Source organism: Manis javanica, chromosome 9 (assembly GCF_040802235.1).
Source record: "Manis javanica isolate MJ-LG chromosome 9, MJ_LKY, whole genome shotgun sequence".
NCBI classification, from domain to species: domain Eukaryota; kingdom Metazoa; phylum Chordata; class Mammalia; order Pholidota; family Manidae; genus Manis; species Manis javanica.
Window position 1 is genome coordinate 1,074,079 of NC_133164.1, and position 21,215 is coordinate 1,095,293.

The following is a 21,215-nucleotide window of genomic DNA, read 5'->3' on the forward strand; positions in this document are numbered from 1 at the left end:
TGCGCTGCGTGCGGGGTCTGCTGCAGGCCCCACTGGCGTGAGTGTCGTGGTTTCAGGGCACAGGAGCTCTGTTCGCCACCCTGAGTCCAGCCTGCAGCGTGGCTGTGTGTGCTGAGCCTGGAGTTTCTGTGATCTTAAAGTACAGGTCGTGTGTATGTGTCTCTCCCTTTTGTTCTTTACAGCTGCAGATTTATTCACAGATCTGGAAAACGCCTTTCACGGGAAGATCGACGCGGCTTATTTTGAGACCAGCAAATACCTGTTGGATGTCCTCAATAAGAAGTACAGCTTGCTGGACCACATGCAGGCTATGCGGCGGTACTTGCTTCTCGGTCAAGGAGACTTTATAAGGCACTTAATGGATTTGCTCAAGTAAGAAAGTCTTAGGTTTTTATAAATTATAGTAGATTTCAACATGAGGAAGAGCCTTAACAATTTTTGTTGAAAAGAGTAAATGGCATTGGCAGAATTCTTACAGAACATACTGTAGGATAAAATCTGAAAAGAAACTGTCCCATTGTCATGCACTGTCCCTTTCCTCTGGCTTGTTCCTGCCTTATTCACAGAAGCTCGTGCGCCTTGCGGGCAGTGACAGTCTGCAGAGCGGGGACGCTTGGCCTCAGTTGGGACGTAGTCTGAAAAGTGGAACGTGTACTTTAAAACCGCACTTCTGCCCGCTAGTTTAGTTTACGTCGTCTCTTGTAAATGAGCAAACGAACTCATGGATTGGGCTCTTGGGCTTTTGTTTTGCTCTTTGGCATTTCTCATGGCGTCTTCCCTACTAGCTTCATGTGTGACCTCCCTCCGTCCATGGACGTGAGAGCTCTGTGCCAGAGTCGGCCATGCTCCAGGCTCTAGACGATGCTGGCCGGGTCCCAGACAACCCTGGCCAGTGAGGGCACCGAGGGGACCAGGGCACGGACATGACGGCCTGCACTCAGGCACGTGAGAGGAGATTGTTTTTTTCATTCCCAGTTGGGCCCTGGAGCTTGTACACGCCTTTCTGCCATACGAGCCGTTGTCTGTGCCCAGGCTCCAGTGTGCATGGGATTCCCTGGAGGGCTCTGAGGTCGCTCTGGGCCCACCCGCAGTGTGGTCAGTAGGCCTGGGGCAGGGCAGGACAGGCATCTCTCCCCGGCTTGGCTGGCGGGGGCACCACAGACTGGGGACACAGGTGCCATGGTCCCTTGGCAACCACAGGTCAGTCTTCAGTAAGAAAAACAGTCTCATTTTTGGGAGGCGCACATAGCAGTAGCTGCATTTCTGTGTGCCTGTGGGTGACTGTTGTCAGTTAGCTGCGGAAGAGCCGATTGTCCGCTAAGCATAAGTGCCTCGTGGTTATACTTCAGTAGCCATTCTACCTCTCAAGTAAAGAAGGGGTCGCTGTGGGTACGTAATGGCTGTGAGGTCAGGGTCTGCCAGGGATGCTCTTGAAGTGCCATAGGGCTGAACCGAGGCACGTCCGGCCGGGCTGAGCAGGCTACAGGGTAGGCACAGGCGGAGGTGAGCGCCGCGCTGGCAGCTTGAAGGCAAAGCAGAGGTGGGGGCCGTTCGGTGCCGTCAGTCACGCCACGTAGCCGGCCTCGCGCATGTGCCTTATGCTGGCTGCACTATTGAGAGTCTCATTCTTGATGTGAAGTGAAAAGTGTATCCCTTCCCTAAGGCATGTCTTGAATTTCTAGTTTTAGAAGGGGCACCGCTGACCCCTGGCCTGCCTTGTATTTACAGGAGTGGGGCTGGCCATGTGGTGCCTTTTCACTGTCTGCCTGATGTGTTCACTGCCCCCGAGGCCTGTGGCTGGCAGGGGAACGTGCACACCTGGGTGTTTGGGCTGTATTTTTTCCAGTTTTATGGAGTGATAATCGATACACATCACTGTCAGTTTGAGGCAGACAGCATGGTGATTTGGTCCACATGTGTTATGTGATGATTCCCACAGTAGGTCCAGCTAACAGCCCTCTTCTCATGGAGATAGGATAAAAAGAAAATGGAGGAAAAACAGGAAAAATGTTTTCCTTGGGATGAGAACTCGTAGGATTTACTGTCCTGAGGGCTCCGCGTACATTGCCCAGGTCCTCTGCTCAGCACGCCGCACGCCGCATCCTAAGAGGGACTTGCCCTGTGACTGGGTGCCAGTGCCCGTCTGTGCTCGCGGCCCGCCCTTCCCACTGACCCTGTGCTGCTGTGTCCTTGGCTTGGTGAGCCCCTGGCCGCAGAGTTGTGAGCTTCCTGTCAAGAAATGTAGATGTTAGTAGTCCTGAAACGTTCATGGTATCGCAGTAGATTTTAGCCTTTAGAGTCATGACGTCTGCGTGTCCAGTTGTTTGAAGTTGATGGCGACCCTCCTCCCGCTGGACTGTGTAGGGGTCACAGAAGCTTGTGCAGCTCTAGACCGGACTTAAGGTTAAGACTTTTTTTGTTAACATGGATGGCACATTTCAGTATTCAACTTAAAACTGAATCAGAATTTTTTGAGATTTTAAAGAAATGTTTTGGTCCCTAAAATACTTGGTGAAATCCTGTTTACAGTTAATTGTGTGAAATGTTTGTTACCATGTTGCCCTGGTTCTGTTTTAGTTTTTGTGATTTGAACTCTCTTTATAGTTCTAAGGTTTTTCAAAGCTCATTAAGAAATCAAGTAACACTAGGGGTTAACATCCAAAATATATAAAGAACTCACACGCCTCAACACCCAAAAAACAAATAACCCTATTAAAAAATGGGCGGAGGATCTGAACGGACACTTCTCCAAAGAAGTTGTTCAGATGGTCTACAGGCACATGAGAAGATGGTCCACGTCACTGATTATTAGGGAAATGCAAATTAACACCACAATGAGATACCACCCCACACCAGTTAGGATGGCCAACATAGAAAAGACTAAGAACAACAAATGCTGGTGAGAATGCAGAGAAAGGGAAACCCTCCTACACTGCTGGTGGGAATGTAAGATAGTTCAACCGTTGTGGAAAGCAAAAATGGAGGTTCCTCAAAGAACTAAAAATAGAAACACCATTTGGCCTGGGAACTCCACTCCTAGAAATTTACCCTAAGAAAACAACTTCTTAGATTCAAAAAGACATTTGCACCCCTTGTTTATCGCAGCACTATTTACAATAGCCAAGACATGGAAGCAACCAGAGTGTCCATCAGTAGATGAATGGATAAAGAAGATGTGGTACATGTACACAATGGAATATTTTTTTTATTTTTATTATTTTTATTTTTTTATTTTGGTATCATTAATCTACAATTACATGAAGAACATTATGTATACTAGGCTCCCCCCTTCACCAAGTCCCCCCCACATACCCCTTCGCAGTCACTGTTCATCAGCGTAGTAAGATGCTGTAGAGTCACTACTTGTCTTCTCTGTGTTGCACAGCCCTCCCCATGCCCCACACACACTATACATGCTAATCATAATGTCCCCTTTTTCCCCTGCCCTTATCCCTCCCTTCCCACCCACCCTCCCCAGTCCCTTTCCGTTTGGTAACTATTGGTCCATTCTTGGGTTCTGTGATTCTACACAATGGAATATTATTCAGCCATAAGAAAGAAACAAATCCTACCATTTGCAGCAACATGGATGGAGCTAGAGGGAATTATGCTCAGTGAAATAAGCCAGGTGGAGAAAGACAAGTATCAAATGATTTCCCTCATTTGTGGAGTATAACAACGAAGCAAAACTGAAGGAACTAAATAGCAGACTCATAGAGTCCAAGAAGGGACTAGCAGTTACCAAAGGGGAGGGGTGGGGGAGGGTGGGTAGGGAGGGAGGGAGAAGGGGATTGAGGGGTATCATGATTGGTGCACATGGTGTGGGGGGGTCACGGGGAAGACAGTGTAGCTCAGAGAAGACAAGTAGGGACTCTGTGGCATCTCACTACACTGATGGACAGTGCCTGCAATGGGGCATGGGGAGGACACGATAATATGGGTGAATGTAGGAACCACATTGTTTTTTCATGTGAAACCTTCATAAGAGTGTATATCAATGATATCTTAATAAAAAATTAAGAAAAAGAAATCAAGTAACACTTTTGTTTTGAAACAATCCATTTAGACCAGAACTTGTCCGTCCGGCTACCACTTTGTATCAACACAACTTGACTGGAATTCTCGAAACGGCTGTCAGGGCCACCAACGCCCAGTTCGACAGTCCTGAGATCCTCAAGAGGCTAGATGTGCGGCTGCTGGAGGTAGTGTGGCCGGCCTGGTGCCGCGGCGTGCTGCTCTGGGGTGGGGGCCGCCTGCCGGGCGGTGGTCCAGGGAGCGGGGCCTCCCAGGGATGCCGGGCGGAGGGCACACAGCACTTGGTGCATTGGCTGCCCGCGTGTTGCAGGCGCTTAGGTGCCGTCGATGGAAGACAATTGTCCGCAGGGGGTGAGCACCGTGGGCAGCGCACTGCTGGCTTGGTTACGGCGAGGGACCATTAGCAGGATCTGCTGGGTTTTTCTAAAATATTGACTTTCATGGATTTGGAACATACAATGCAGTGGGTTTTTGTCATTTAAAAAGTGATGATTTTTAAAGAGATTTTTTGATATTCATGAAAACAAATGCCATTCATTCCAGAATATTTGTAGGGTGCTCACTACGTGCCCATCATTGTCTAAATGATGAGGATATGGACGGAAAGATGCAGTTTTTTGCTCTCATGTAGACAACACTCAGACTCTTGAGTGAGTTTATTTTTCCGCCTCTCTGCGGGCTGTGGCTCGGGCAGCCTGGCGGTCAGCTCATGCCGGTGCAGCCCCGCAGCGCTCGTGTTTGCTTCTAGGTCTCTCCTGGCGACACCGGCTGGGACGTCTTCAGCCTGGACTACCATGTCGACGGACCAATCGCAACTGTAAGATCCCACTCTCACGGCCTTTCAGATCACTGAACATTTCATTGTTTTAGAGTTAGCTTTTTTCCCTAAGAACTTCTGATTCAAGTGATCACTTGACATCTAGGATATACCCATTGAGTGAATACTTAAGCCAGAATTGTGTCTGTGTATTAATCACATTAATGAGTGCTGAAATCCCCTATTATTTTAAGAATTCTTAAAAATACCATTTGTTCTATCATAGGTTCCAGCAAGTACTTAATAGATGGATTATTCATTTTGTTCCTTTATTCTTAGAATGTAGCAACTAATTTAGGATAATTTGAAAGAACTATGAAATGTATTTTAGGGGAGTTGTGTTTCTACTACTTAAGTGAAATTCAGTATGTAGTATTCATTTAAGCTGATGAGAAAATAACAGTACTATTGTTCCCAGGGCTTTTACCATGTTGAAAGGGAAGAACTGTGTCTTATAGCCGTTACCAGAGCGTAAAGATTGGCCAGTGGAGTTGTCCTTTATATTTCTGCAGTCAGACTGCCCCTCTCTGGGCACTCCTGTTTCCTTATGCAGATTTGAGTAAATGCTCCTAGACCAAGATGCTGCTTTGAACTTACTTCAGTCATTTCTGTGTCTGAAATATTGAAGGACATGCATCCCTTTTAATTACTGGGAAAAAATATTTTGTTAGAATGTAGTGTGACTCTGAAATTCCACCGTGGCGGTTCTTGCAGTTTGACTCCCCGCTGCTCCTGCCTCTGCCTGTAAGGCTGCATCCCTGCCGGAATGTCTCGTGAAGGCCGCGGTCCGGCCCCCGGCCCAGCCATGCGGGGTGGTGGCTCTGCGTGGACATGTGGTTCTGGCGTGTCTGTTGTGAAGTGCTAGCTACAGCATGATGGTGTGATTGTTCCCCGTGTGAGATTTAAGCTTGGCCATAGCAAACCTACTGTATTTTAAATGCATAACTACTGTCTAATTTTTTGTCATCTTCCAATTAGTTTTTTCTCCTTTGATTTATATCCTGAACAGTTTTAAATAGTTACCATGTACGAAACAGGATATTTAAACAGATCATTGAAGTTAAAATCTTCTGTGTCACCCACTGCTCACGCACACACCCTGTACATCACATAGGACTTCTTTCCTGTGTCCAAGGCACCATATAAGGGCAATTGGGTCCACCTCCCGGAGAGGAAGCGCCCTGGGGAGTGGGTAGACTGACATGGTCTGTGCATACAACTGCTCAATGACTTCCGTGCTGCTGCAGACCTTACTAAGGGTGTCACGTTAGACATGGCATACCTTGTACCTAAATGACTAATCATGCAATATATTCTTAAAGGTTTACATTTTTAAAAGCTCTAGTAGAGTCAAAAGAATTTTATATCATATATTTGTTTTAAAAATAAATGGAGGCTAGATCTCTGTGGCTAATAGGTCTCAGTTTGTATACCGCCTCCTTGAGCTGCTGGAGCGGCCTAGGAGGCAGGATCGAGAAGGAGGAAAGGGTCTCCTCGCTGACGCCGGGGTCTGCCAGGGCATCATGGGAGACGGCCTCGTGCATGTCTGCTCCTGGCCGTTCCGGTCCTCAGGTCAGCCTGTGTCCTGGGTTGGTGGAATTTCAGCCAAATGTGGTGTATCCATAGCCATATTGTACAGCTGTAGGTAGCCAGACTAGTACTAGGAATTGAAATAATTTTTAACTATCATATATTAAATTTTATTCAGTTGCATATAGAAGTTACTAGAAAGATAAAAAGAGGACTATTTTATTTAAAAATACACCTTTAGAGCCAAATTTTCGGAAGGAAATGGATTTTCTGCTTTTTTCCCTTTTAAGTTTAATTTATTATCTCTATTCCTCTTCTGTTCTCATTGAGATTGCCATTTTTGTATAGAATTTAATTTTAATGAGTACATATCTTAGTTGTATAATTTTATCTTATATAACACAATATAATTTTGGCTTATTACTAATTCTGTGAAGAAGGATATTCAAAGTCATCTTTAATTTTCTCATTTTGATACTGGACAGAATAAAATTCATTTATTTCTGTCACTGATCTCCAGGGTGTTAGATGAAGTATCAGAAGCTCGTTGAGTATTTTTCTGAACCTTATTCTACAGTAAGCAGTGAACTGAAAGACCATATACATAGCAAACCAAGAATGTGGAGGGCGTTCCCCCCATAAATGCAGTGGGATGTGAATGTATTCCTTTTAAACAGTTACTGTTTCTAAAAGAATTGTGATTAAACTGTGTTTTTATAGGTCAGGCTACAGTAAGTGTGCCCTGGGAGCTTGGTACTTAAAGGACACCTCTATGATATTATTAGTATAGCAAAGACTCCTTTAATTTATCCGTAAAATTGTCTAATCCGGTCACCCTTATTTCTGTGACCAAAGAGTGCTAGTGTGGATAGCACAGCAAAATGGGTCATGTCCAGACCATTCTTAGTTGGCTTAGCGTCACCTCAGAGACCCCTAAGCACCTGTCAGGGGCTCATGGCGCAGAAAGGCTCATGGTGCAGGTAGTCTTGTGACATGTGAGCAGTGCTGAGAACACGCAAAATAAGACAAGGTGGGGCCGTGAAAATGTGGGGAGTCATTCAGTCAGTGTCCTGTGTCTGAAGAGGAGGCCAACCGGTGAGACCAGGGAAGGGTGTGTAGCCTTTGTTCTTGAGGGGCAGGTGGATCTGGGTGGGAGAAAAGCAAGATGAGGGCCCAGGACCGGTGTGGGTAACAGGAGCACAGGCCCAGGCGTGCGGATGAGGCAGGGTTGCAGGGCCAAACGCTGGCTGTCGGGTCAGAGCCCGTGCTCCTGGGTGCCCAGCCTAGATCTGCAGCTGAGGGCATTGGGGTTTTCTGGGGTCTGCGGCCGTCCCTCTGTACTGTGAGGTTCACACCGGACACTGGAACTGTGGAGGAAAGGAACGTGCCCGTGCCGGTGCTGCGCACATGTTTGTGTTAGAAGCGGGCCTGGCTGCCGTGCAGGAGACCCGTTCCCGTGTTCCTGAGACGTCCTTAGGCTAGAAGGGTGTGTATGGTGTATCCGGCAGTCAGCTCTCTCTGAGGCCTAGCATCTTTACTTGATGCACCTGGCCACTGTGGGAGGGATGCGGTTGGGGAGGAAGGCCTGGCCCCCTCTCTGCCTCCAGGGCTCAGCCTCCCCGAGTGCCTGTTTGCAGTGAAATGGCTGTCAGGGGCGTAGGTATGTGTTAGTAGCCGGGAGGCCTCTTCCCACTGGAGAGTCTTCCAGGCCCACCTTCCAAGGGGCTTTCCACCCTCCCCTTTCCCTCGGGTGGCTGGGGAGGAGCCAGCCGTTCTGTGTTTGGAGTTGTAGATGAGGCCCAGGCAGAGATTAGAAATTCCAACATACCACTTGATAGCTGTGTGGCCTTCAGCCTGTTTCCCCATCTGTAAAATCAGTATAAATGTACCTCCCTGTGCTGTGCGTGTGCGCGGTGAGCCACGTAGCACGTGAGCAGCCAGCGTGGTGGCCATGCGGCCCTGTCCTTGGACGTACCGTCGCCGTTGCTCTACACGCTCCTGAGACATGTCTCCGGCTTTGTCACACACGGCAAGGGTGGTGCGGAGCGCTCTCAGCCTGTCCCCTGCTCTTTCCAGGTGTTCACCCGGGAGTGCATGAGCCACTACCTGCGAGTGTTTAACTTCCTCTGGCGGGCTAAGCGGATGGAGTACATCCTTACCGACATTCGGAAGGGACACATGTGCAATGCGAAGCTCCTGAGGAATATGCCAGGTAATCCCCGTCGGGGGGCTGCCCGCGGAGCAGCGAGCGTCCCGCAGCCTAGCGAAAATGAAAGTGGACTTGAAGTAATTGAGCTGAAAGGTGATTCATTATTGTGCTCTTGGATTTGGCTTTTGTTTAAAGGCTCATTTATAATATTGCATATCTTGACTTCAGTGCAAATCAGGAAAAAAATTGAGTTCTTAGGTATTTTAGATCACAAAGTTTCTTTTAGAATCACATTTGATTTTCATTCTAGTATTCATATATATGTACTTTAATTTTTTTAAAAAAGTTAATTTTTAGGGAAAGAAAGCCATTTAATAAATCACTGGCTTATTTAAAATTCACTTAGTGTTTTAATTAGTCTGAAAACTGCTTTAATGTTTGGTTCATAAACCAGGACATGGAATTATTTCACCATGTTATTACAATTAAAAGCTCATGCCAGATAGTCAAGTTAATTTTATTGTTATAAATATTGAATGACTTCAATTATGAATAATTTTGAAATCTTGAAGTTGATTAGGTCAAAACCTTTGAGGAAGTGTTTCACTATGCCTTGAAGGAAGTACTAAGCTGTTAACACTGTCCGCGCTTTGATTGGTGAAAGTAATTATTAAAGAAGCGGTTGTTTGGAGTAAGGTGCATGGTGTCTGCTTGTGTCTGCTTGTTCACTAGGTCCGGGCTGGGCCCTGAGCAGCTCCCGAGGCTGCAGCGTAATGGCATCGGGGAGGCGGGGCTCGGGGGCACCTGCTGTCTGCTGACGGGATTGGCAGTCTCTCCTGGGCGCTCATGCTTTCTGTGTGCCCAGTAGGAGTGTCCAGTGGGTCAGGATGCTCTGATGCTCTGGGCTCATTTTACAGAGAACTGATAGTAGGGGTCGTCCCAAGTAGCCCAGAAGGAAGCCAGGTGGAGCTCTTCCCTCCGAGTCCTGTGGAGGTGTGGACAGGAAACCCTGCCTTCAGCGTCACCTCCTGGGCAGTGTGGGGACAGTGCTGAGGGGAGAACCGTCTTCTGTGCCACGTCACGGCTGTGTCACAGGGCCCCTCTCTGTGGGCTGGTGGGCACTTGCTCCTGCCCCTGTGACCTTTTGCTGCCTGGGAGTGGGGTGGTTCTTCGCCATCACTTCCTGGGCCAGCATCCTCCTTGTTGTCTGGTTTAGACCAATTCAGTGTAATGCAGGTTCTTGGGCCTTGTATCCCTCTTTCCTTCCGAAGTCAGTGACTGTTGTTTTAGCCCTGGGAAGTCTGAGCTCTGTGACAATTCTAAGCATTAGCTGGTTGTGATACATTTTTCTGATAGAAGTATCAGCTTAAAATGTGTATATGAGTATGCTTTTCCCTTGTATTGAACAATCAGCAGTGAGTCTGGTTTCTACTTGAAGATAATACATTTGATCAATTTTCTGTGTGTGGGAAAAATACATATTTCATCTTTTATAAAATTAATAACTTTAACATAACTTGATCCTGTTCTATGGAGCTTAGTTTCAGCTCTCACTGATTCTTTTCCCTTGCCATTAAAGCTTCTGAAATATTTTTAATAGCATAATATCCGTATGTATTTTATCTTTTCTCTTTGGTCAGACATACAGGGTTTTTTTGTTTGTTTTTACTATTTTTACACTAATATAGATAATACCATTAGCTTTTTGTAAATACATACTTATATGCCTCTCATTATTTCTTTAGAATAGATGAATTGAAAATGGAATTGCTGGGTTAGGAGGTGTAAGTTTTAGTTTTAGTTTATATTTACTAGTACTTAGTTTCGTCAACATGGAAAATTCAGGAATGTCCTGCCAGCTATAAACCTGAGGCAGAAATGTGGACTGTTCCCTGAAATGCCCGTGTAGACGATCTTCGGAGCTCTTCATCTACGCTTGGTGTGCATACGTGGTTTAGTCGTACGTACGGTACCAGTAATTACCACCCGAGATATTTCAATAATATCCATCAAAGTAAATTGTTTGGAGCAAATAGTTTAACAAAATGAAACAGACAAATGCAAGACAAATACAAGAGGGAGCTTGTGTTCTTTTCCAGGTTTTGCCTATGGGGGCAGGGAGTGAATGGGGATCGCCCCTCCCCAGAGAGTGGTTTAAGGTGACCTCCTTGTTGGTCTTTGTTAGAAATAAAGGGAACCTAGTGGGGGTGGGAGGGGTGGTCGGGCCCTCTTTGCCAGTTTAATTGGCAGCTGTTTTTCTTCGTGGTTAATGATTCATCATCTACCGATTGACAGTGTCCTAGACTTAGTGAAATGGTGACTTAAGACGAGTAGACATTTTTCTCTTTAACCGCTTTTTTTGGTGTATCATTTTGCGTGTCTGGGTAAGTCATCCTCATTAACTGTGCATTCGTGAGAGCTCTCTCTGTGGGACCTGTAACCGAGTGGTCAGCTGTCAGCACAGGTGCTGGTGTGTGCCATCTGGGCCCAGGATGACCCCTGACCTTCTGCCTCTGTGCCCTCCCCTGGGGTGTGGTGGCAGCCGTGCTCACTCTTGCGCTCACTTGCGGTGGTCAGGGAGGGATCTGTGCGGAGTTCTCCGCTGGCACCGCCTTGCGGGGGCTCCGCTGTGCAAGAGTCACAGGATCCGAGGTTCCCAGCACAGGTGGTAGGTGTCCTGCTTCTTTCCAGTGACCTTTGACTCTCCAGCCTTGAGAAATAGAATGGCAATAAGATAAAGGCACTTTTAAGTACAGTTACATCAGTTACAAACGCAGGCCAGTGAGGTGATTTTGACATTGAGAAGCAGTTTTAGGGTATTTTTTAAAAAAAGAAGTGTTGTAATTTTTAACAGCACTCAACGCTGCTTATGGTCGTGTCCGGACGAGTAGACGCGCTGGCTGAAGGTGCCTCTACAGCGCGGCCATTCCAGTCTTTAAGTCAGACTTGCAGTTCTGCCAGCAATCCCTGGAGGGCAGTAAAGGGTCACAGATGAATCTGACGTCTCCTAAATAACCCGCCGGGAAGAATGGTCTTCCTGATTTTGCATATGAAACTGAACTGTTAAGTCAGCCATGGGGTGGGGGGCACGGCCCTGAAGCTCAGCGGCCCCCAGTAGACAGTGCTGAGCTTGGGGTTCTTAGAGTCACAGAGTCACTTAGGGCCAGTCATGAAGACACAAGGACACATTCCACGTGCATTTTTAAGGTGCTGGGGAGAGGTTCAGGGCGTTTCAGGTGTGAACTGTATTGTTTAGGAACTGAAAGGTCGAAATATACCTGTGAATTCAGTCTGCTTATGAATTGTGAATTGGGTTGATAGTCCTTAGAGCCTTAGCCAGGCATGTTCCCATATGCAGTGCTGGGCTGCTCCCCCCCCCAGGGGGGAGAGGCACTGGGGCCTTGGAGGTGTTTCAGACTTTGGTTATGTGGGCGATGCCATCAGGGTCCTTTCCACAGGCAGTGTCCTCATGGCACGAGCCATGGCTCACGCTGCTGTCAGAGGCTCTCTCGTGGAAGATGCCATTAAAGGTGCCCTCCTCTACTCATGTCAGACACAAGAATGGGTGAATTTTCTAGAAAGAATATACAGTATTTAGTATCATTTTAAGACTGTAAAAGAAAGAACACATTTTAATATTGTTGCTAAATTTGCCTTGGGTGTGAATTTAAATAGTTTTAAAACGTGTGAATTTAAATAGTTCAGATACAGATGAACACAGACTCTCCTTTAATTCTGAGGACCGGAATTGCTTATTTAGTGAATAGCGGTTGAGGGCCTACCCTGCTGCTTGTTTCTGGTGTCCAGTGGCGGACGGCAGCGAGGTTCTTTGGGCAGGGTGTACACTGCCTGCTCAGAGGATGGGCATGCAACCAGGAACCCGGACTGCATGGTGCTAAGCTGTGTACAGGACAGCCAGGTGCCCCAGGAGTGCAGAAAGGGCCACCTGGCAGGTGCGGCAGGGTAGAGAGGCCTCTCAGAGGTGGTGCTGTCCCAGCAGGCATGTAGAGACAAGCTGTGACCCCAGGGGAGAGTGAAGGAGAAGGGACACAGGCTAGGTGGGGACCAGGTCATGAGGGCTTCACGGCCTGTGTCAGGCATTTTGACTTTGATGGCATGAGAGCCACTGCAGGGTTTACACTAGGAGTGACACGCTTGGGTTTCTGAGAGTTCTGAGAACCCCTCTGCATCACTGAGAGAAGGCGGCAGAGCAGTTGGTGTGGTGACATGGGAGGGCTGGCCTGGCCTGGGGGCACGCAGCAGCCAAGCGGGCAGTGTGGGGAGAAAGGTGGGCCGGCAGCATTCGGTGGCTGGGTGTAGGAGATCGGGAGTGGGCAGGGGGCGAATCCTGGGTGTCTGCCTTGAGCTGGTGGGTGGGTGTTGTCCCCCCACCCCCCACTGGCCAGGCCTACACTGGCAGAGGGGAACTCATGGGGCAGTGCTTCCACTCCAGGTGCGGTGACTCGAGATGTTTGTTAGGGTCTGCGTGAGCATCCGGTCAGATTGATCTGAAGTAAAGACTTGGGGTGTTTGTTAGTAGCTTTAGATGGTCCTTGAAGTCATGGACTGAACGAGGCTGCATGGAAACACAGTGAGGAGAGGGACAGACGGTGACGGAGGGAAGTGGGCAGGACGGACCTCCTGGGGGAGAGACGAGGCTGCCGGGGCAGCACTGCCGGAGGTGGGGGCCCAGGTGCGGCAGCCACCCAGGTGGAGGCTGAGCCTGTCCCTGCCCGCAAGGGTGCCTGGCTCTGGCAGAGGGAGGCGGGGCAGCCCTTCTGCGTCCTGATCGCTGGTGGAAGGGGCGGTGGCCACGGCAGCCTCACAGCTCTGCTGGGCCAGTGGGCCTGACAGCTGCTCCTCTTCAGGACGAGGGGACAGAAGGCGAAAGGTGGTGGATCAAGGGTTTGAGGATGGTGACCGCTGAAAACAGCAGTTTAGGGGAAGGGGGAGAGAGGATTTCCGGGCAGCATGGAGGACCAGCTGAGCCTGCACGCCATGAATTCTAGGTTGGCACCAACATCACAGGGTGACTTTCTGTAGGCGTTTCTGTTTTGTGGTCATTCACTTACACTTTTATTTGCAAATTGGGTGACATTAAGGAAGACAGAAGATGGATCAGAAGTGGAGAAATTGTGCACTGAGGAGTATCAGAGATTATAAGAGAATTAATGATTTAATCACTATGTAGTTCTCAGACTGTCTTAATGTCAGAGAAAAATTATTGGTTTGTGAAGGAGCTCAAAAGTGGAATGTAAAAATGTTAACAAAGATGTATGACGTGCCACTAAAATCCAGCCCTTTCTGCGGGCACTACTGGGTCGGTGTGGGCATGACTCCAACGGGAAGACTGCAGGAGACCCTGCGAAGTGCGGAATGAGAGGAGCAATGGAAGCCTAAGTTGCCATGGAATCGAGCTCTTCCCTTAGGTGTAGAGAACGGACTTGCAGCTTGCCATGGGGGAGGAGCCACAGCCTTGGGGTGCCTCTGTGGTAAACGGGGGCCCCAGACCTGGTGCGCAGGGCCGTCTGCCTGGCTTGTCCTTGGTCCCCATCGGGAGTATGGGCTGGTGTCTACAGTGTAGGCAGTGATTAAACTCTGTCTGGAAGAGACATGTCAGGGCAGGTGAGTGTGAGCTGTGAGGTCACCCCAGGCTGGGAAGGATGGTGGGGCGTGGGGGGGAACACACACACGGCTGAGCATTCCAGGAAACAGTGTGCTGGGGGTACATGCGACACGCTCTGTCATGCGAGGCTGATTCCCGTCCTGTGGGATTTCTAAGGCGTAGCAGCTTGTTTCCTGAGGAAAAAGTCTGCCACATCTGTGGTGGAATTAAGAACGCTAAAAAACAAAGCTGCCAGTGGTGTCGAGACTATCCATGTGACTGTGATTGCCACACTGCCCAGAAGTAGATCGCAGTCAGGAGAGACCTTGAGAACTGGATGTGCCATGCATACCTGCATGTGGGTCGAATGCTTTGAATACTCACAGACAGCTGTACGGGTAAGACTGCCCGGCTCCAGGGGGCGGGAGGCAGTCCTGTCCTTCCAGCTACGGGTCAGAGCCCCAGATTGGTTATAGATGGCGTACTTCCCCTAGAGGCTTAGTTAAACCATGACATGGGTGGGGATCATGAAAACAGCGTTTTACTATGCTTTCTTACATTGAAAATAATTTTAGTTAAATAGCTGTTGAGTCTTAGATTAGAAATCTTAACTTCCTTTGATACCTTTACTGGGGGAAAGTGCGTCCTTCATTCTGGGCCCCCAAGTGAGATGTGAAGCTTGTGACCTGCTTGTCACGCAGACCGGCACTTGCCACACTTGTGCATGTGGATTCCTGACGCTGTAGATGGGGTAGTCTGGAGTGGGTGCTGGTTCTGCGAGTAGGCCCTGCTCTTTCTTTGCTGGTTGAATAGTACACGCCAAACAGGCCAGCACAGTCCTCACAGTGTCAGTTAATCCTTAACTGGTAGAAAGTAGTATTTTAAAAGTATGTATTGCTACCATTTCTTTTTTCACGCCTATTTATATATTTCACGTCCTCATTCCGTTAAGAAGGGACAAGAGTGATTTCTCGGGTATCCAGGTAGCTAAGTAAAGGCATTTGGAGCTATATCACACATGTCAGATCTGAACCTTACTAAAATCCTGTAGTCATTGCCCTGATGGCCCCGTTTCTGTTTGAGCCCTCATGGGAAAGCCCTGGTGGAGTCTTTGAACAAAAAATTAAAAGCGAGCAGAGAACGGCTCCTCCCTGGTGACCCTCAGGCCTTAGATGGTTCGTGATCTCGTGAGAACAGAAGCAGAGTCTGGGCTCAGGCCCTTCCCCTCCGAGTCCCTGTTTCTCCAGGTGACAAGCTCATGCTCAGGTTCTTAAGGACGTGTCACTGTTGTGTCTAGTTGGCTCGGGCACAGCATGTGTTTCATGCACAGTAGTCGGACTAAGTGTAGAGAAGCCATGGAACCGAGCTTATGTTTGTTCAAGACAGTGCATTATAAAATTTTTCCACTTGATATTCAATACAGTTATTTTGTTCTATGCCATCCTAGTTAGGTCCTTCTGCTACTTGATTACATAGCTAAACCCTTGTTTAGCTTGAACAACACAGATTGATTATGGAAAGGTTGTTTCCTGCTTTATGGGGTCAAGAGGTAAAGCTGGTGAGGCTTGTTTTTTTTTTGAAAGCTGGGGTACAGGTAAACGGGGGGCGTGGTGGTCCTGAGTGTGTCTCCAGGGCGTTTCATGGCAACTCTTTGGCTCTTGCAGAGTTCTCCGGGGTGCTGCACCACTGCCACATCCTGGCATCCGAGATGGTCCACTTCATTCATCAGATGCAGTATTACATCACATTTGAGGTGTGTTCCAAACGCCCACTGATTTTAGGTTAGATAAGTCACGTCTAATGCTTTTGTGTCGTGTGTTTTGTGAAAGTCACAGGCCTGGGAAGAGCTTGACTGTGTCCCTAAGTTTCCCCTTGTTGTTTCCCAGGTGCTTGAATGTTCTTGGGATGAGCTTTGGAACAAAGTGCAGCAGGCCCAAGACTTGGACCACATCATTGCCGCGCACGAGGTGTTCCTGGATACCATCATCTCCCGGTGCCTGCTGGATGCTGACTCCCGAGTAAGGCTTAGAAACAAGAAACAAGTGATGCTCACTAGTCTCCCTTGTCTTGGGTTCTAGTCAGACGGAGGCTCTTAGGCATTGCCTGATGCCTCCAGGTGTCATGATGGAGCCTGTTTTGCAATAGTTTGAAGTTGCAGGTGTGCTGTTTCTGAACAGGATTGGAACAATAGTGGTGAGTCAGGAACATGGATAATGCTCTGAAATGGATAATGCCCCTCATTTCCTGGGTGTGATGGCAGCACCCTCTTGTGTCTGAAAGAGAAAACTTAATCGTGAGCATTGGTCTTGTGTTGTGGAGAGATACGAGCCAAACAGGATAAACCAAGCCAGGCCGGGTAAGAGGAAAACAAACAGTACCTGTCTAGGTTGGGGACCGCGTGAGGGAAGCGGCCCTCCAGGCCACACGCTCATTTCTGTAACTAGGGATGACGGCCTTTTCTAGTTCTTGCCTGCATTCGGTCAGCATCTGCTGCGTGAGTGAGAGAACGGGCAGTCGGCTCAGACAGACCCTCAGCCTCCCAGGGCCCCACGCTCTTTGGCCGACGTTCCTTTCATCCCTGTCCTTTCATCCCTGCGTGTTGCATGTGGCAGGGCTTTTGCTTCTATTCAAAATTTGGGGAAACAAGAAACGTTGCTTTCACTAGAAGCAAGCGCAGTGCGATGCAGGAGGCAGAACTCCAAGTACACCTTTACATTAAATGTGGCCTCTGAGGAATTTCAGGCTTGCAGGGCAGAAGGCGTTTCTGACCAAACTGCGCTCCACCCAGAGCCCTCCCCAGGCCCCCCGCTGTAATGGGGCTTTCACTTGGTCGTGATGCTGAGCATACTTGGATTAGCCAGCCGTGGCTAGAAAACAGATATTTTGATATGCCATATTTCATTATTAAAGAATTATCAGTTGTATGTGTCAGAAAACTCAAAAGTTTTTCCATAGAGAATTTTTATAAATGTATTGAGCAATGGCACACGAGTAATGAAAGCGCTTTGGACATAATTGACGTGAGGCGCGCACAGCTCAAGTCTTTTCACCTCTACCCACGTGCTGAGCTTCGTCTTCGTCAAGCTGAGGCCACAGGGGGCTGCTCAGCATCCCCACATTCATTGTGCATTAGGTGTAGATGAGCTTAGGCACCAGGTTGAGCTGACGGGGACACACAGGACCCTGTCTCTGGCCTCAGGGCTCTTGCTGCCACGTGTCCTGAGTGTCCCAGACAGGCAGCACGGGGTCTGCAACCTGCAGACGGAGGCTTGGCCCATTTCACAGTGTTGAGCCCAGTGATCTCACGTTTTAACGTGGCGTGACCCTTGTCACTCTGTGTGCATTCCGGGAACTAGTTACAGGATTGATGTGAACCGTGTCAGTGCCCGACACAGGAGGGCTAGTTGCTGCTGTTCTGAAATGATGAAGCCATCCTTTGTGTGTTTTACCAAGGTTACGCATTTCAGAGGATGTGCCCTGCTGAGGACTGTACCCTCTCGGAGAGCGGGCTGACCATGGCAGTGAAGGAGCCCCTGTGCACCTGGTAGTAGAGGCATCTTGGCCACAGATGTCAGTGAGGGCTCTGTACGGGACCCTCCTGACTGATAGGAGCTGAGTCCAGGGAGAAGACGGCTTCCTGTAGTACATCTTCCCTCTGATAATGGATGTGATGCCGACTGAGTCACTGTGCTAAGGGCTGGGCTCATTGTGAAATGGTACCCTTGCTGATGGCTTCACTTTTAATGAGTCGGTTCATTTGAGATTATCACTGGAGGGCTTTTTAAGTAACCCAGTATATAAAACAGATTAAAACAATATTTTTATCACATCACTTAGTAAGGAAAACAAGCCTATTGAAAACATGGTGTTGAGGCTGGGGTTGTGGCATGGCCATGGCAGATGTGTGTATATTTCTGTGATTTTTGTGCATTGTTGAGAAAAATGAAGAATCATGCAGTGAATAGTTGAGAACTGAGGTCCCCACGGAAGGTGCTCTGCAAGTTGGACCCATTGCTGACGGAAGCCTGCCACGCACTGTGAACTTGAAGTAAACCGCAAATCACTTCAGATTAATTGTGCCAGGAATAATAAACTTTTATTTAAGTACAACAGAGAAAGAGAGAAAATAAATCTTTATTGAAAGCAGAAAATCAGGCCATCCAGAGAGGGCCCCCGTGAAAGGGCAGACGGCGTGAAGGTGAGCACGGTGCCCCCTGAGGTCTCCAGCGCAGGGCGGGCTCATGGCCACTCGGGTCGTGCCGATGGCATCTCCCACACGCCTGGAAAGGAACATGGCTGTCCTGCTGTGGTGTCTGAGTTCTCCTGGGTCAGGCTGTTTAGAGCCAGTCAGCTGGCTTGACTGGAGAGCCCGACGTGGGTCAGCTGTTGGCGGTGCCTCTGTGACCTCGGGAGTGACACTGGAACCCAGCATGACCGTCCCTTCACAGGGGCATGTCCCAGCAGGATGAGCGCGCCCGTCAGAGGCCGTGGGGGTCCTTGCCAGTGTCTTCGCTGGCGCTGACATGTCTCAGCAGCCACGGCGGGCCCCCAGATCCCCACCCCAGCCGTAACTATGGCCCTGGGGCCCCTGTGTTGCCTAGGGTTCTGTTAGGCCTCTCCGTAAAGCCAGACTGTTTTCTCCCATAAACATCTTGCACATCTTTTGTTCTTACTACATATGACTTGTCTATAGGAGTGCTGTTAATTTCTTTGATCTTTCATCCATTCTTTATTTTGTTATTTTCTAGATCCCCTTAGATGCTGTTTTTCACAAGGAAAAGCAGTTTTGTTTTTTTCGATAAGGTGTGCATTTCACTGTCTTTTCTTGCCTTGGGGTGTTCGCTAGAGTGACTGGGAGTGGAGGTGGGACCCCTCGTCTTTCAGCCATTCTCTAGGAGGTGGTACTGGTTCACCACTGACTGTGGCATTTGCCAGTAGGACCTTTGCAAGTTGAGAACGTTCCAGTGCTCCCTGTTTGCTTAGATGTCTTATATAAATCACGAGCAGGTGTTCAGTTCAATACATTTTTTTGCACTGTTGATAACGTCTCTTCTCCGGTCACATTGTTAATATGCTTGAGTCCCATTGGCAGGGGACAGGGTCTGCGGCCCTCCCTGCTGTGGCGCTCCTGGATGCAGCGCTGGCCCAGCTCCTTGCACTTGCTCTCCGACCGTGAGTGTCTGTGTGGCATTTTGCATGGATGTATTTCTACCAGTCGGCATTCGTGATCTTGCCCTGTTTCTTTCTGCTTCCCATCCACATGAGGAGAAGCAGCATAGCTGCAGTGGGGTGGGCACACGCTGAGGAGAGCCCTGTGGTGCCCACTCTGTGAGCTGGAGACGCACTGTGTTTCCAAACACTGGGAGTTTTGCTCCCAGTGTTAAACCATACTTTCATTCCTCGTATAAAATACGGTACCTGCATTTGACCCAGGAATTCCACTTCTAGGAATTTACCCTAAGAATGCAGCAGCCCAGTTTGAAAAAGACGGATGCACCCCTATGTTTATCGCAGCACTATTTACAATAGCCAAGAAATGGAAGCAACCTAAGTGTCCATCAGTAGATGAATGGATAAAGAAGATGTGGTACATATACCTGATGGAATATTATTCAACCATAAGAAGAAAACAAATCCTACCATTTGCAGCAACATGGATGGAGCTAGAGGGTATTCTGCTCAGTGAAATAAGCCAGGCAGAGAGAGACAAGTACCAAATGATTTCACTCATATGTGGAGTATAAGAACAAAGAACCCAGGAATAGACTAACAGTTACCAAAGGGAAAGGGACTGGGGAGGATGGCTGGGAAGGGAGGGATAAGGGCAGGGAAAAAGTGACTGTAGTGGGGTTTGTGGGGCGGGGACTTGGTAATTGGGGGGAGTCTAGTAAACATACTGTTCTTCATGTAATTGTAGATTAATAATACCAAAAAAAAAATACTGTACCTGCTTTCTAAAAACCTTGCTGAGTTTATTTTTTTGTATTTCATGAAGACATTGCTCTCTCACATTGCCCACCTCTGGCTTTGGTGAGTGTCACTGAATGTGTCCAAGCGCTCCACCACCCCCTTCTCATCCTTGGTGGCCCTGCTCCGGCCCTGGCTCTTTACTACTAGCTCTGAGATCTGGGCTGTACTTGGAGCGTGTCGGGCGGTCCTGACAGTCGGGCTGGCCTGCTTGGGGAGCTGGTGCCCGAGACAGCATTGCCGCGCGTGCTCAGCCAACCGACTGGAGAGGATCATGAGAATGGGACTTGATGCCTCCTCTCACAGTGTCTCTACTCGTGATCTGCATTTTATTTACACAAGTCAGTGCCGAGCGTCAGGGTCGTCGGTAAAGAGAAATGCGGCCTTCTCTCCTCAGGTGCTCCTAAACCAGCTGAGAGCCGTGTTCGATCAGGTCATCGAGCTCCAGAGCGCCCAGGACGCCGTGTGCAGAGCCGCCCTGGAGGAGCTGCAGAGGAGGCTGCGGTTCGAGGAGAAGCAGCAGCAGCGCGAAGTCGAGGTACGGCTTTCATGCCAGTGGGTCGGCGGGCTTCACTGACGAGCTCAGGGCCACGGTGCTCACGGTTCGGGTGAGCTTCCTGCGGGAGTGGGCCCCGCATGGAGACTGCGGCACTTCTGTGCTTGGCACCCTGAGGAAGTGCCGTGATGAAGGGCGTGTCGCCGTCACTGTCATCGAGCCTTAACCGGGGCAGAATTTCTGAGAGTCCCAGGTGTGAGGAAGTGGAGGTGCCGGTCCCCGGAGGTGCCCAGCCTCTGCATCGTGTTGCTGCCTGGGGCTGGTGGGCGCGTCCTGTGTGTGGGGACCAGATCTCTGCGCTGGTGAAAGATTTTGTTTTCTTACCAGAACATTTTCTGTCCTCCACGCCCTTGAATGACGAAGCTTTATTGAGCAAGTTTGGCTATTTGGGGGGTTCCTTGTGTTTGATACAATCTGTATCATCATTTACTTTCTTAAGATGCTTGTTCTGGAGGTGGTGACATATTTTTCAGTTAATATAATCTGATTAGTTTTACTTTTGAGTGTTCTTCAGAGTTCGTGTTAGAGGCTCACATGTAGCTTGGAAAACTCGCAG

General features: G+C 48.8%; 1 protein-coding gene across 3 annotated transcripts in view; it reads left to right on the plus strand.

Moving 5' to 3' along the window:
* The window catches only part of TUBGCP3 (tubulin gamma complex component 3), a 79,358-nt gene that overhangs the window by 52,794 nt on the left and 5,349 nt on the right, over positions 1–21,215 (plus strand). For 2 of the 3 annotated variants that reach the window (XM_073212345.1, XM_073212346.1), the window contains exons 14-20: positions 183–372; positions 4,067–4,202; positions 4,784–4,852; positions 8,459–8,594; positions 15,801–15,889; positions 16,023–16,154; positions 20,501–20,641. In XM_073212345.1, the coding sequence (XP_073068446.1) occupies positions 183–372; positions 4,067–4,202; positions 4,784–4,852; positions 8,459–8,594; positions 15,801–15,889; positions 16,023–16,154; positions 20,501–20,641 (893 nt within the window). Of the gene's footprint in view, positions 1–182; positions 373–4,066; positions 4,203–4,783; positions 4,853–8,458; positions 8,595–15,800; positions 15,890–16,022; positions 16,155–20,500; positions 20,642–21,215 lie in introns of those variants that run through there. The other variant, XM_073212347.1, reaches the window with a different exon arrangement.